Source organism: Dipodomys spectabilis, unplaced genomic scaffold (assembly GCF_019054845.1).
Source record: "Dipodomys spectabilis isolate Male_0828 unplaced genomic scaffold, ASM1905484v1 ptg000197l, whole genome shotgun sequence".
In the NCBI taxonomy this organism is placed as follows: Eukaryota; Metazoa; Chordata; class Mammalia; order Rodentia; family Heteromyidae; genus Dipodomys; species Dipodomys spectabilis.
Window position 1 is genome coordinate 11,026,042 of NW_024870874.1, and position 13,997 is coordinate 11,040,038.

Sequence of the window (13,997 nt, forward strand, 5' to 3'; positions counted from 1 at the left end):
AAACTCATTTGCAATAGTAAATACTGCAAGATTATAAGAACCAATACAAACAACTTAAGGTACACCTCTGACTGAGGTAGCATATATATCCTAATAAAATTTTACTTCTCTTGGTCAAACCCATAGTACAGGCATTAAGCTATTTTATTCCATTTATGAAAATTTATTTGAGTTTTTCTTATAGTTATGTCTGTGCAATTTCTGTGCAATAATCATCACTAAAATTTCTTACTACTCATATTTAGCTTAGTATATGCCACATAAATTCAAGAATTTTTACAATATAGTCCTCATATAATGGAGGCAAGTTAAAAATTTGAAATGACTCTGTGTGTTTGTGTGTGTGTGTGTGTGTGTGTGTGTGTGTAAAAGCTAGGCAATATATTCCAAACCTAATGAAGGCTATTGAACAAATTCATTTCTGCATAATTTTCATAATCAATGTTTGAAAGATTAAGTTCTACAAGCTTGGATTTCAATGAATAAAAACAGGTTGTTTGCTTTCTTTGTGAAGAGAGGGTTATAGATCATATTTTTGAATGATGAGGCAGGGTATTTGTACAAAAGTATTATTTATTCTCAACTAACTCATAGGGTAAGTATTTCTCTTGGTGCCTTTCAAATTTTGTCAAAACACTGAAAATGAGAACATTTAAAAAGCTGAAAATGACATGAGGACAATTTTCTGTACTTAGTGACTTAGCTCAGCCTTTGAGTTTGAGTTTCTGTCAGGTGCCTGGAAATTAGAATCCCTGATACACATGATACCAAGGCACCGGGTTCAGGCAGCTAAGCTCGGAACTGAAAAAACAAATGAGAGGCTTGCCTTCCCATCCTGTTTTTTTATTTCTCCCTCTCAAAGCCAAACCTTGTTTAGAAGTCTAATTCAGCCAATCACTTGACCCAACAAAATCTGTGGAAGTTAGGTCCAGGTGAGAGGGAAATAATGACATTATAGATTTGCAAAGATACGAAGGTGATTTATTTTCTATTTCCTTGCTATCTCCAAGATGATGTCATGAAATATTGCCCAGGAAGAGTTTATGCTTCACCATCTAAAATCAACAAACAGTTTGACATTCAAGCCTAAAAGAAAATAAAATGCTCTTCTCAAAAGAGACAGCACTGAAGGCTGTAAGTGTTGACAATTCGACCACTTTCTAAGGAAACAAGACTCAGGTGGAGGATATGAGATAAAGCTCACTTAAAAGTTTTGTTTCAACAATTTATTTCTTTCCTTCTCCTTTTGAAATTGTATTTGTCTTCATTTTAGCAAATTAAGATCTACTGGCTTGGAAAACAAAACTTAGAATTCTTATCATTCCTCATTAGCATTATTTCTTCTTTTATCTTTGTGCTGTTTACCTATTCTTGAAACTGTGACATATGGGAATTTCACACCTAGTGAATATATTTTCATGTAGCTTGTGGCATGAGACTATAATCATTAAAAGAATATACACAAGTAAGAGTAACTGCAACAGCTGGTGACATTTACCAATTAGAGTTATAGTTCTTTAAAACACTTTATCCTTCATTTGGTGTATGAAGGGTAATTATCTCTGATAAATTGCTGGAAAAGATGTAATTTTCCTTTTAAACAGTTTTTACATACAGTACAAATGTGTTTGGATAGAAGACATTATCTCTGGTTCAGTGCTCCTTTGTGTTAAGATGCTTGTTTTCTGGAAGTAGAATTATACACTTGGAAATTCATTGCATCTAATTCTATTATGAAATAGTTTCCATAGGAAATGAAATGTAGTTTTAAAATCCCCAAACTGCAGGGTGCTGCCTGTAACAATAGCTACTCAGGAGGCTGAGATCTAAGGATCATTGTTCAAAGCTAGCCTGGATAGAAAAGTCCTTGAGATTCTTATCTCCACTTAATCAAATGTAGAGCATCAGCCTTGAGAGAAAACTTTAGGGGACAGTCCCCAAGCTCTGAATTCAAGGCCCCACGTGTGCATAAAAGAAGAAAACACTCCCAAACAACAATAAAAATCCAAACTAAGCATACTGCTAATTGTTTTTGTATTTTGTGTATAAATGCATGCCTATGTTGTACCGCAAGATGGAAGATGAATACAAATTTTAGTACAAGTGGATATCCCCCAATTTTATGAAAGGAGAAGACTGTTAAACTTCAACCATGGTTTATGGTGAGTTTTTAAAACAATAACATAGTATCCTAGAGAGCTGAATTTAGAAATTTTTTCTAAATTGATAATTACAGCTTTCTAAAGATTAGGAGGAAATAACAATTGAAAAATCACACAGCAAGCTCTCTTCTATATTAAATACCATTTAGGGAAAGTGATTTCATTTCCATCTTCCTATTTAAATCTCAAGACACTCAGTTCATTACTCACTTATGCCTTTATCTTGCTAGTTAAGGTAGTTCTGGCCACATCAAAAGAGCTCCTATAGTATTCTTAATCTGACTAGACAAGAACAGATTTGGTCTAACAAAGTTATAGTAAAAGGACATGAAGATCTAACAAATCCCTTTGTCAGCAGAAAGAAGTCAGCAACTACGGGAGGAAATGCCTTATTTTAAGGTAAGTGGATCATGGTTGTAACATTAGCTACAAAAGTACTCAAATATATCATTGAGTGAATGAGTTGAAGTAAGGGTGCAAACTCCAGTACATTTTTTTTCATGTGTTAATTACTAGCTAACCTAGCAAGATGAACAGACTGCTTAAAAAAAGAGAGAAAAATTCCTGGTTAATTATACGCTGCGAACGCTCTGACTTCCTGCTGCTAGGTCTAATCCCACAGGTGCAAGCCTTTGCCTTCCCCATTCATGGGCAGGTGGGAGCCACACACTGCAGTCATTTTTCACAGCAACGCAGTAAGATTTGCTTAACCTGCAACTGGAGGTTCACAACATACTACACAAACACTGGCAGGTTACCTGTTTAACGAGGAGACAAATTTTTTAAATCAACAATTCCAGTCGCAAAGATAAACTAGAAGCTACAGTGTCATTGCCTTCATTTAAAAGTGCTCTTCATATAACCTAGAAAAGCTTGCCATAAACAATCCAAAGCAAAATTGTGATGTCCTCATTTATGATGATCTGCATGCTTCACTAATGAAATACCTGCATCTGGTTTTTCATTACCATTTAACAAGATATAAGATGAGTATCTTCTAAGTTTGAAATTGTAGCACAGATGTCTTATAGCTCTTTACATGCAGGACTCTGCAGTCAATTATAACTGATCATCAGGGGATTCAGGTCATAATTTTACAAACACATAATTTATCTCAGGGCTTGTTAAAAATACTATTTTTTCATTGATTAATGCATTCCTCATTACTGTGGTCCTTGTATGTTAGGTTATATATTTTTGCAACTGAGAAAAATGTAAAATTTTCAAAAGTACTTTGAGTAGTTTAAATAAGTTATATATTTAAAAAAAGACTTAAAAAATACATTTTATCTATACCCATGAAGATCATGTATGTGTGTGTGTGGTGTGTATCAACTTTCTACCAAATGGAATTATTATGCTGTAATCATGTGGAATGCCAAAGGAAATATACAGGAGTCAAAGCCTTCAAACTATGTTGATAGCAATGTAAATATCATATAAGCCTGCTAGAACAAGGAATACTTCATTAAAAAATGGGCACAGGAGAAAAAATTTAACAATAAATTTTTACAAGGATATGAAATTCTCAATGAAAATTTTGTATGCTGTTTTTAAACAGTGAAAAAAGAAGTTATCATTTAGAAAAATGCCAAACTATTGTCTTGAGAGGAAAGTGACCACAAGTCACTTTGTTCTCTAAAATTTGGCAGCAATCCAAATGCTGTTGAACTAACATTGGTATGTATTTCTTGAGCCCAATTTGAAGAGTAGAAAAGTTCTGCATTAAAGATGATGGAGCTCACAACCAGGAAATGGATACGTTCAGGAGTGGGGGCAGGGCAAACGGGAAATGAGGAATGAAATGGGGAAGATGGGGGGGGGTGCACTCAAAAATTTATTGCATATATCATTAAATTAAGAAAAGTAAGGGAAGGAGTGGGCTGAAGAGGGTGAAATGTTGAAGGAGGGGACACTGGTTAGGATGCACTGTATTCTTAAACTGCTTTGCAATATGGCACCTCTTTTGTACAACTAAAGATAATTTATATATGATATATATATATACACACAAAAAGGATTAAACAAAGAAAAAGCAAAGGGAGGGAAGGAGTGGGAATGTTGAAAAAGGTGACACTGATCAAGATGTATTTTTTTAATGGCACCTCCTTTGTACAACCACTTAAATATAATAATACTGAGAAAAGATGATGGAGCATACATCCTTTTGAATGGCTTTCAGACTTGGAGCATGTAAAGTGAATGCCTGAAGCATATACATTTCACATAGTCCTGCATGGATGAGAGAGAACATTCCATTACTCCAGAGTTCTTGCTATGGATAAGGTTCTTTTTATCTACGCCATGAGCAGTCTGTAAAGATAGAACCCTCCTGTCAGAGCTTCAAATATATTGAATTATATGCTATAATCATGGCACTCATTTTTTATATTCAAATGCATAAGTCATTTCCTCTAAGGAACAACCTAATTTATATATTCATATGTCCTGAAATAGCCAATAGAAGGATTCATATGTTGAAATATTTTTGTTGTTTCTCTGGGAGAAGTCTTTCCAGAGAAGAAATTATTTTATATGCTAGAAATAATACTGAATTATACCTTAAGATCCTAGGCTGACATATGCAAGGAATGGAGGCTGGTTGCTTCTTTTCTTTTTAGCTGAGATTTCTGCATTTACTCTGTCTCCTCCATTTGAAATTATGAACATGTAGTATCTTTAATTTTTCTATTGCTGTTCTGTACTAAGGATCACTCACATCTCATTTGAAGGGCTAGATGCTGATACAGAATTACACTTGGTAAGAAATGTGTTAATTATGTATAGTATATAGGTTTCAAACTGTTATAGCCCTACGTAGTGATCATAATGGTAAAAAAAAGTATTTAATTGCTCAGTTAACAATATTATCCATTAAGTTTCCCCTCACCTATCTATAGGTGTTTCAATTACAAAAACTTCATAAGGATTTGAAGAAGTAGACTAAAAATGCTCTGAAACTTTCAATTTTTGTTTTTAAGGTTGACATGTATGGGGATTGATTTACTTAGTCCCGTTGAAACTTTCTGCATTTTGGACTAAGCAAGGCCTGAGTGGGTAGAATGCCAATGGTAAGGAGGACATGGACTGACCTTACGTAAAGAGCTAGAAAGAAAAACAAGTGAGCAAAGACAACAGAAGTATAGCACACAGCTCTCCTGCTCACTTAGAGCAGTGAGACGCAGTTTGGTTCTGGTGTGCACGTAGGACTCTCTCCAGGTGAGTTGTGTCCCAGTAGGCAGGAGCTCCATTCCCCAAGTCCTGCCTAGTTCTCATTCTGACGTAAAGCACTGAGTATTCAGGTGACCTTATGTAAGTAACAAACAATGTTGGAAACAAGTAAGCAAAGAAAGATGAGAACAAAAAACACAGTGTCGCTCTTCGACCTTGACAAGCCACCATTGATATATACAAGGTGCTTAGGATTCTAAAACAGAAGGAAACATAATGAAAAGACATCTCATATTTTCACTGTGTGAATAAGGTACCTTGTTTGTCTTAGGAAGCGGTCATGAAACTGGCTGCTGATGGCTCATGCCTGTCATCCTAGCCAGTAAGGAGGTTGAGAAGTGAGGATCACAGTTCAAAGCCAGACTGGGCAGGAAAGTCCCTGAGATTCTTATGTCAAATTAAGCACCAAATAAATAAAATGAAACAAACAAACAAAAAAAACCCCAGCAACAACAAAAAAACCACAAACAAAACAGAAGTGGAACTGTGGTTCAAGCGACAGAGTATTAACCTTGTGCAAAAATGCACAGAAACAGTGGCCAAGCCCTGAGTTCGAACCTCAGGACTGGCCCAAGAAAATTATAGGTGTGGGCCATTCGTGCTTTGCTAGATCGTGCTTTTAAATAAATTTTAAAAAATATGTCTGATGTCTTTGAAAAATGAACATTCCAATACACTATGGCAGGGTCATGACCTGTGCAGTGCCAACAGAACTCTATATAAGGTTGTTGAATCAAATGATCTTAAAGTTGCAGATCATCACCTGATCAGAAAGCTAGCATGGTAGACTTTACCTCAGATCCTGTGTTGAGAAGTCTGAGACATTAGAATTTACTTTGTTCAGGAATACATTAATATTTTTTCTTAAAGGGAGTACCATGAAATGTACTGATTACACAGATAGATAAGACTGTGTTTATGACATGCTATATTTATTTATTTTTATTTTTTGACATGCTATATTTAAATGGATTGAGTTGAATCATTTTCTTTTGCAACTCTTGTACAACCTTAATAGTGCTAGTTATTTCAACTGAGCAAGTTTTCTGGAACATAAATTTCTCCTCCTATTTTTTAAACAACAATAAAGAGTATCACCTAATATCATAGGTAATTTTCCCTCCATAGAATTAATACTTTCTATATTTGTTTTAAAACAATTTCCAACAAGAGGTAGTATTGCAAAAAGTATTGCAAGAAGGTACTGCCCTTTTCTCTACAAGAGTTTTGGGGACATTTTGGGCTCTACTGTCTCTTGGACAGATCTAGATTGATATCAAGAACTCAGATGGTAGATTACCACAGTTAGAAGTCAGAAGAACTGATGCATTTATAGGTGATGAAATTGAGGTCACTATGTGAAATAATACCCAATACCCAAGTCAATTCAATGACACAGGCCACCTGAGGCATGAAATGTCATTCCATCTATCTATCTATCTATCTATCTATCTATCTATCTATCTATCTATCTATCTATCTACATATCTGTGTGTATGTGTGTATGTATGTATGTTGATACATTAAGGCTTGACCTCTTTTGACCTCAGGGTTAGGGTACTCCCCCTTTGCTTTTTCTCTCAAGGCTGACACTTTACCACATGAATCAAATCTTTTTTTTTTTAATTCTTCTATGGAATTTATTTTATTTTATTTTTATTGTGAAAATACCGTAGAGAGGGGTTACAATTACATGGGCAAGATAACAAGTACATTTCTTATCAAGCATTGTTGCCTCCTCCTTTGTTTCTCCTTCCCATCCCTTACTTCTGGCTTTGTGCTGGTTAGTTGGAGGAAAGAATCTCATGAGCATTTCTACCCAAGTTGGCTTAGCACTGGGATCCTCACAACTTAGCTGCCTGAGTAGCAAGGATTAAAAGTGTGAGTTATGGGGCAGGGAAGGTGGCTCAGTGGTAGAGCGCTTGCCTTGCATGCATGAGGCCCTCGGTTTGATTCCCCAGCACCACATAAGCAAAAAGAAAAAACCCGGAAGTGGCGCTGTGGCTCAAGGGGTAGAGCGCTAGCCTTGAGCTGAAGAGCTGAGGGACAGTGCCCAGGCCCAGAGTTCAGGCCCCATGACTGGACCTCCCCCCCCCCCAAAAAAAGTGAGTTATCGGTGCAGGGTTATTTTATTTTATTTTTTATTTTTGAGTGAGAGAGTCTTACTAGGTAGCCCTGGCTGGCTTCAAATTTGTGATGTTCCTCTTACCTGGGCCTTCTAGATAGCCAGAATAAGAGATGTGCACTGAATCACTAGACAAATGCTTGTGTGTGTGTGTGTGTGTGTGTGTGTGTGTGTGTGTGTGTGTGCGTGTGCTCATGCGCGCACATGTGCACAAATTGTGTGACTTGGACTCATACTTGGGCTCTGTCACTGTACCTTAGCTTTTTTGCTCAAAGTTAGTGCTCTACCACTTGACCTACAGCTCCTACCACTTGACCTACAGCTCTACTTCCAGCTCTGTGGTGATTAATTTAAGATAAGAGTCAGATGGACTTCTCTGTTTGGGTTGGTTTTGAACCAGGATCCTCAGATCTCAACTGAGATCCAAGCCTTTCTAGCATTCAACCTGCTAGCATCCACAATGATGTCTACTCATGGGATGTTTCTCCGGTATGAACAGTAATCTGTATTCCATCAAGTCTTAAATTTTAAGTCATTTCCACTGTGTTCTAATTCTTTGAAAATTGGCATATATGCCAAAATATGACTATATAGAACATCATATCTTGATCATAAGCAATGCCAAAATTAACTTGATACAATGATAACCTAAATTGCTATATTAAACTATCAGTTTTATTTCCCACATAAGTGATTGTTCATGAAAGCTAGTTAAGAAGGTTTCATGAATTTTGTAAGTGGCATCTTAATTTTTCAACAGATTTACAGGTTATTTATTTCCCAAAAATTCTGAGAAAAACAAAATATTAAATTAAAATGTGACAACAAAATATTAAATATGTGACAACTGATCTTTAAACTGTTCAATATTTAGAAAACAAATTCTTTCATTTAACTCATTCACCTTTTTTTGGCAAGAAATGAACACTTTATATTAATTAGCATATCTTTGAGTATTAACGAATTTTTAAATGTATAAATCTATGGATCTTATAGTTATTATGATTTGTCTCTTTTATATGATGCGGATCATTTTTTGGTACTTTTTATTGTAAAAATACTGCACAGAGTGGTAACCTTTATTGCTAATTTAACTTGTATAAGAAGCAATTCACATAAAAGCAAGAACAGTAAGTATTTTTTTAGGTATCTTTTGTTCCATCCCAAAGTGCTATGACTTTCCTGTGCAAGTCTGGTCTCATGTTTTCATGAAAATCCAGCCTTGTAAAAACGCTCACAAGTACTACAGACAAAATACACTGTTGTAACGTGCCAAGCCTTGTTATGAGGGCTGGTGCTTGCTTGAGGAAAATACACTATTCCCTAGGGGAATGGCACTGGTATAAAGATTTGAAATAAACCTGTGGTGAGACATAATTAGAGAGAGAGAGAGAGAGAGAGAGAGAGAGAGAGAGAGAGAGAGAGAGAGAGAATTGTGTATTGTTTGAAAAGCAGACAAAAAATACTTACAGGAACATCAACATACTTTGCAGCTGCCTTCACCTTAAATGGAAAAGAGATAATTGTGAGAATTATGTTCTTAACTGCCATGTAAGTGCTAAGATACCAATGAAAAGACCACAGAGAAGAACTCATTACAATACTTACAGTGAATGACAGAATGGACGAGAAGAAAGTGCCTTCATCATACCGTGATAGCTTAGACAACACCCCTTCCAACACTGAAACGAACTGCAATACAGTTTACAGTGAGTGCTTAGCAGGTTTCAGTGAAGAAAATCTAACAGCGGTATGAAAAATAAAAATTCCTGAACCAACTTTTCCCAGGCCACAAAATCCATAAAGAATACACTGACAGATCAGGTCAAGTTAAATCATAATTCTTACTCTTCTCATTCTCAACACAGGCTCCCAGATCCCTTGCCATTGCTGGAAATACATATGTATGTTTATATTTTCACATATATTTCATATATGTATGAAACATACAATGGGATTCTAGTTAATGTACATGTCAGGTAGTTTAAGCCGTTAATGAATAAGTTTAGGTTCATGAGTCTATTTCTTAAAATATTCTTCATCTCCAATACAGATGCTGGTAAACAAAGATGGTCAAATTCTTTTCTATCATGTATAACTTTACCCTCTTCTAACTTTTTCTACATTGACACAGGGGGTTGAATAAAGATGTGATCATGAAAGGGAACTGTAATATCCAAGATCCTTACCCACTAACGAGCATTTATGATGCCGTTTTACTTGAGATATTTAAGGATCATCCCTATTTTAGGAAGCTCACTCAGCAGACTGCGAACTACAGATGTACACAGAAGGAAACAGTTGGAAGTCCACTGGACAGAGAACATACATACTGATTCTGACCTTCATACGTTTCAGTACTCAATTCTTCCATTTGTTAAATGTGTGTGTTGGGGGACAAAAGAAATAGGTGTTGAGTTCAAATTATTCTCAAAAGTATTTTGCATTTCTAAAATGTTGTGTTTCTATAAGATGGAAAAGGTATGTTGTATGGAAGATTTCACTTTATCGGGTGGAAACATATTGACTAACATCTGGTGTGAAGGTCAGTGAATATGAAGAACCTAGGAAGGACCTATTCCCTTCATCTCTCCCCTTCAGATCTAAAATACTATGCACTATTGACAAATTACACACTCCCAAGGGGAAAGTACTGACAAGGTTTTTTAAATATGAAAAGGGAAATTAACGAAGGCTGGTTTTTGTTCACATAGCAGCTTCTTCAACAAAGTGATAATAGTTCCAGAGACACAGCTTATTGGTCTCTAGTGACCACAGAACACGCCAAGAGTGCACAAGAGATCATCTTTTCTCTATGGCGGATCAATTACTGCAAAATAGTTTATGTAAAAGAAACAAAAACTTCCCAGTAGGTTTCTCCATCACATCATTTGTGATATGATGTAAGAACATAGAAACAAACTCAAGCAAACTGCTAACTAAAATTTTATTTTTAAAGAAGGAGAATTTATATCCAGCTATGGGGCTATCCTGAGGGGGATATAAGCAGCAACCCCCCTCCACACACACAAAATTACAAATTGTTCACAACTGAAAGTCAATTTAGTCCTTTCTTCTTGCCCATTAGGATTTCTTACCAAGCACAACTGCCTAACTCAACTTGATGTGGTTTGCAAAGACCCAGAAGACCAATACTCCAGGGCTATATCAGACCAGGGGAAGGGAATTCCAGACTTAATGGCCCTCTGTGGAAAATGCCTCATCTCTTGTAACTCAAATCTTGAGAGCAAGTGTGCGCTAGGTGATCTCATTTGCCATGAGGAGAGCGACAATTGCTATGGTAACCAGACAACCCAAAGCATGGAAGCCTTTTGCAAAGCACTTGGCTCTTGGTACCTTCCACTGGGTCTATGTGTCCATGAATGGGTGAATATTGCTGAGGAAAAGGCAAGGTGAAGCAGGAGCCTTGCATGTATACAAGATAAGGGGAGGTCAAGTTATAGCTCTGTCACTGTGTGACTAGACGATGGCATTTCATTTCATTTCTCTTCTTCATTTTATTCATCAGTGAAATGGGGGAAAGGAAGCCACCATGCTCACATTACAAGGATGGTGTGAGATCTGTTGAGGATATACACATATATATGTATATGTATATATGAAAAGACTGAAAATGGCAAAATATGAAGGAAATATAAAGCATGGTAACTGATATGATTAGTTAAATCTCTATCTATGAGTGGTCTAAAAATTTAAATATGCTCAATGTCAAATAAACTAGGACTGTTAAAAGATTTCAATTCAATGAGTGTAATTCAGTGAAATGTATGGAGGTTAGCTATGGAGGCAGAATGAAGTTAAAGCCATCAGACTACCAATGGAGTCCTGCCTGTTTCAAAGTCATTCGGTGGACAGCAGGGGGAAAAAAACCTTACAACACAGGTGGTATTGCCCCAGTCTACAGAATTGCAATGACAAAGTTTGATGATATATATTGTGTACCTAGCATAGAAGAAGTGTTCAATATATGCCATTTTTATTACTATTATCATCTAGTACCTAAGATAGAAAATGCAGAAATACATGACATTTCAGCTTTTCTTCTCAGGGACATATAAACAACAAGGGGGAGAGACAAACACAAATAGAATTGGCATGCCCCCAAGTAGAGGTGATATGGGCCAATGCCAATTGGTACACAGTACCCTGAAACTGGAAGAGGGAAAGAATAACTTTTGGACTAGAGTCCAAGAGGACACCAGAGTTGGGCTGCATGACAGATGAAAGGGGCAGAAGAAATGGTACTTGGGAAGCCTACTGAGAGATGAATTTATACCACAGGTCTCTCTAATGAGCCATGTGGCATTTTGTCTTCTCTTTAGAGTATGCAGCATCATTGGCTTAGATCCAAGTAAGATGCTACAGGACCTGTTACTGAGGACAAGATAAGGTAGAGGCAAGAGCCCTGTGGAATGCAAGATGCAGTGTGTGTGCTGGTATACTGGAAAAAAAATTATATTAAGTGAGGTAAACCAAACCCAGAGGAACAAAGGTTGCCTGTTTCCCTCCTTGTGGTAGCTAGAACGTGCCTATACTTCTATAAGTAAACACACTGGGTGATATACAAGCAGCTACAAATGAATTCACTGAAGTATAATAGACTCCACGGAGAACTCAAATAGTGTAATTCTGTAGAAAGATAAAGCCAAAGTCCCCCCACCCCCCGAAATAACTACCAGGAAATGGGTACTTGCAAGTGAGGAGGAGGAGGGCAAAGGAAAAGTGGTAGAGGAATGAAAGGGGAAGGAGGGACAATGTAGTCAAGAATTCATTGTATATTTTATGTATGTTTTAAAGATGTGGTTTGCTATAAGCATGGCATGAGCCTCTCCTTGGGTCCTTCCTTATCCCAATGTCCCTCAGGAAGGAATGGTACAAGAGGGATTCTAAGGGATTATAGCAATTGCACCTCAGGGATCAACCAGATGAGCCACACAGTTCCTGCAGGAAGGTTTTCTTTGTAGGATTCTAGTTGAGGCCCAGGAGTTAGAAATGCTACCTTCTATTAACATCAAGATTAATCATGACATTTTTCATTTGGCCTTTAATTGCATGAAGCAGCAAGATTCTAAAGGCATCCAGAGGAATGCTGTTCTATTGCTGCATTTTTAACTGCTACCCATGAACTTTCTATAGCAAGCTCAGGTCTGCGTTTGCCTTCTTCTCCTGAGGGTGTCGGGCTAGAATCAAACACTGTAATATCTTTGTTTCCCTAGTTGTTTTTTTTTTTTTTTTTTACAAAAATTGTGCATGTTATGGGCTAGATTTCTTAAATAGCATTTGACACTTAGAGTCTGTCTGTGTAATTACTGACTTTGTCTCATGATAAAGTTAAAGATGAAAGAAAGCATTCTGAAAGGACTGGTAGAGTGATACATGGGACGTACCATAAGGCATATTAGTTTAAATTGTCTGTTGGTTTTTATGATTTTTATTAAGGACAGATGATAGATATGGAATGTAGAGCTATAAATTCTTTTTTTTTTTCTGGTCATGGGGCCTAAACTCTGGGCTGGGCACTGGCCCTCAGCTCTTCAGCTCAAGGCTAGTGCTCTACCACTGGAGCCATAGCGCCACTTCCAGCTTTTTCTGCTTATGTGGTGTTGAGGAATCGAACCCAGGGCCTCATGCATGCAAGGCAAGCACTCTACCACTGAGCCACCTTCCCAGCCCCCATAGAGCTATAAATTCTAAGGAGTGGATGGGGAAAGAGTCTAGCTACACACTGATGGATACCATCTACAGAATTATCATTTCCTAGTAATCATGATATTCATGAAGTAATTAAAGGATGGTTCCTTTACTTACACTGCAAATCATCAAACTGGCTGCAGAGAAGAAAGCTATTTATACAAAGGCTTACCATCAAATACTGAGTATATTTTTGGGGGTAATTGGTTATGCGACTGGAGATATCTATTAGCAGATGCTCTGTTTTGTTTGTTAAGATCAGAATTATTATCAACATGGGAGCAAAGTATTATGGACTGGGAGAAAACAATATTTTTCCATCTGAACCAGAATGCTAATGATACAATGCAATGGTCTTTCTCTATGTTCTTTTCCCAACTGTGGATTTACTGTTTTGAAGTTTTGTTCTAATTCCTAAGAGGTCTTTCTAGATTGTGAATATCTACAAGAAAGATGGATAGTGTTTGACAACATGCATTTATTCATAACATATTTTGTTCTACAATCTCTAAAGACAATTTCCAAAACATTCCACCTAGCCTCAATGTTAGTGACTTTTCCACACTGTATTTTCTCCATTTTTTCCCTTTTTGCTTTCCCAATGGAGTGAACTATCTTGTTTTCTGTTTCCTCTGGGCTAACGTCATCATACTGTTTGTCATTCCTAGCAAATACTTGGGATTGATCAAGCCCCTCTGAATATATGGGCTTGATTCCAAATAATAAGTAGATTTAATCAAATTAATTTCACCAAGCTGTTAGCAAGG

General features: G+C 36.8%; 1 protein-coding gene across 3 annotated transcripts in view; it reads right to left on the reverse strand.

Moving 5' to 3' along the window:
- Positions 1 to 13,997, reverse strand: part of Cadps2 (calcium dependent secretion activator 2) — a 454,722-nt gene that overhangs the window by 27,674 nt on the left and 413,051 nt on the right. For all 3 annotated transcript variants that reach the window (XM_042695976.1, XM_042695975.1, XM_042695977.1), the window contains 2 exons: positions 9,127 to 9,210; positions 8,989 to 9,021 (listed from right to left, as the gene is read on the reverse strand). In XM_042695976.1, coding sequence (XP_042551910.1) covers positions 8,989 to 9,021; positions 9,127 to 9,210 — 117 coding nt within the window. The remainder of the gene's footprint in view (positions 1 to 8,988; positions 9,022 to 9,126; positions 9,211 to 13,997) is intronic.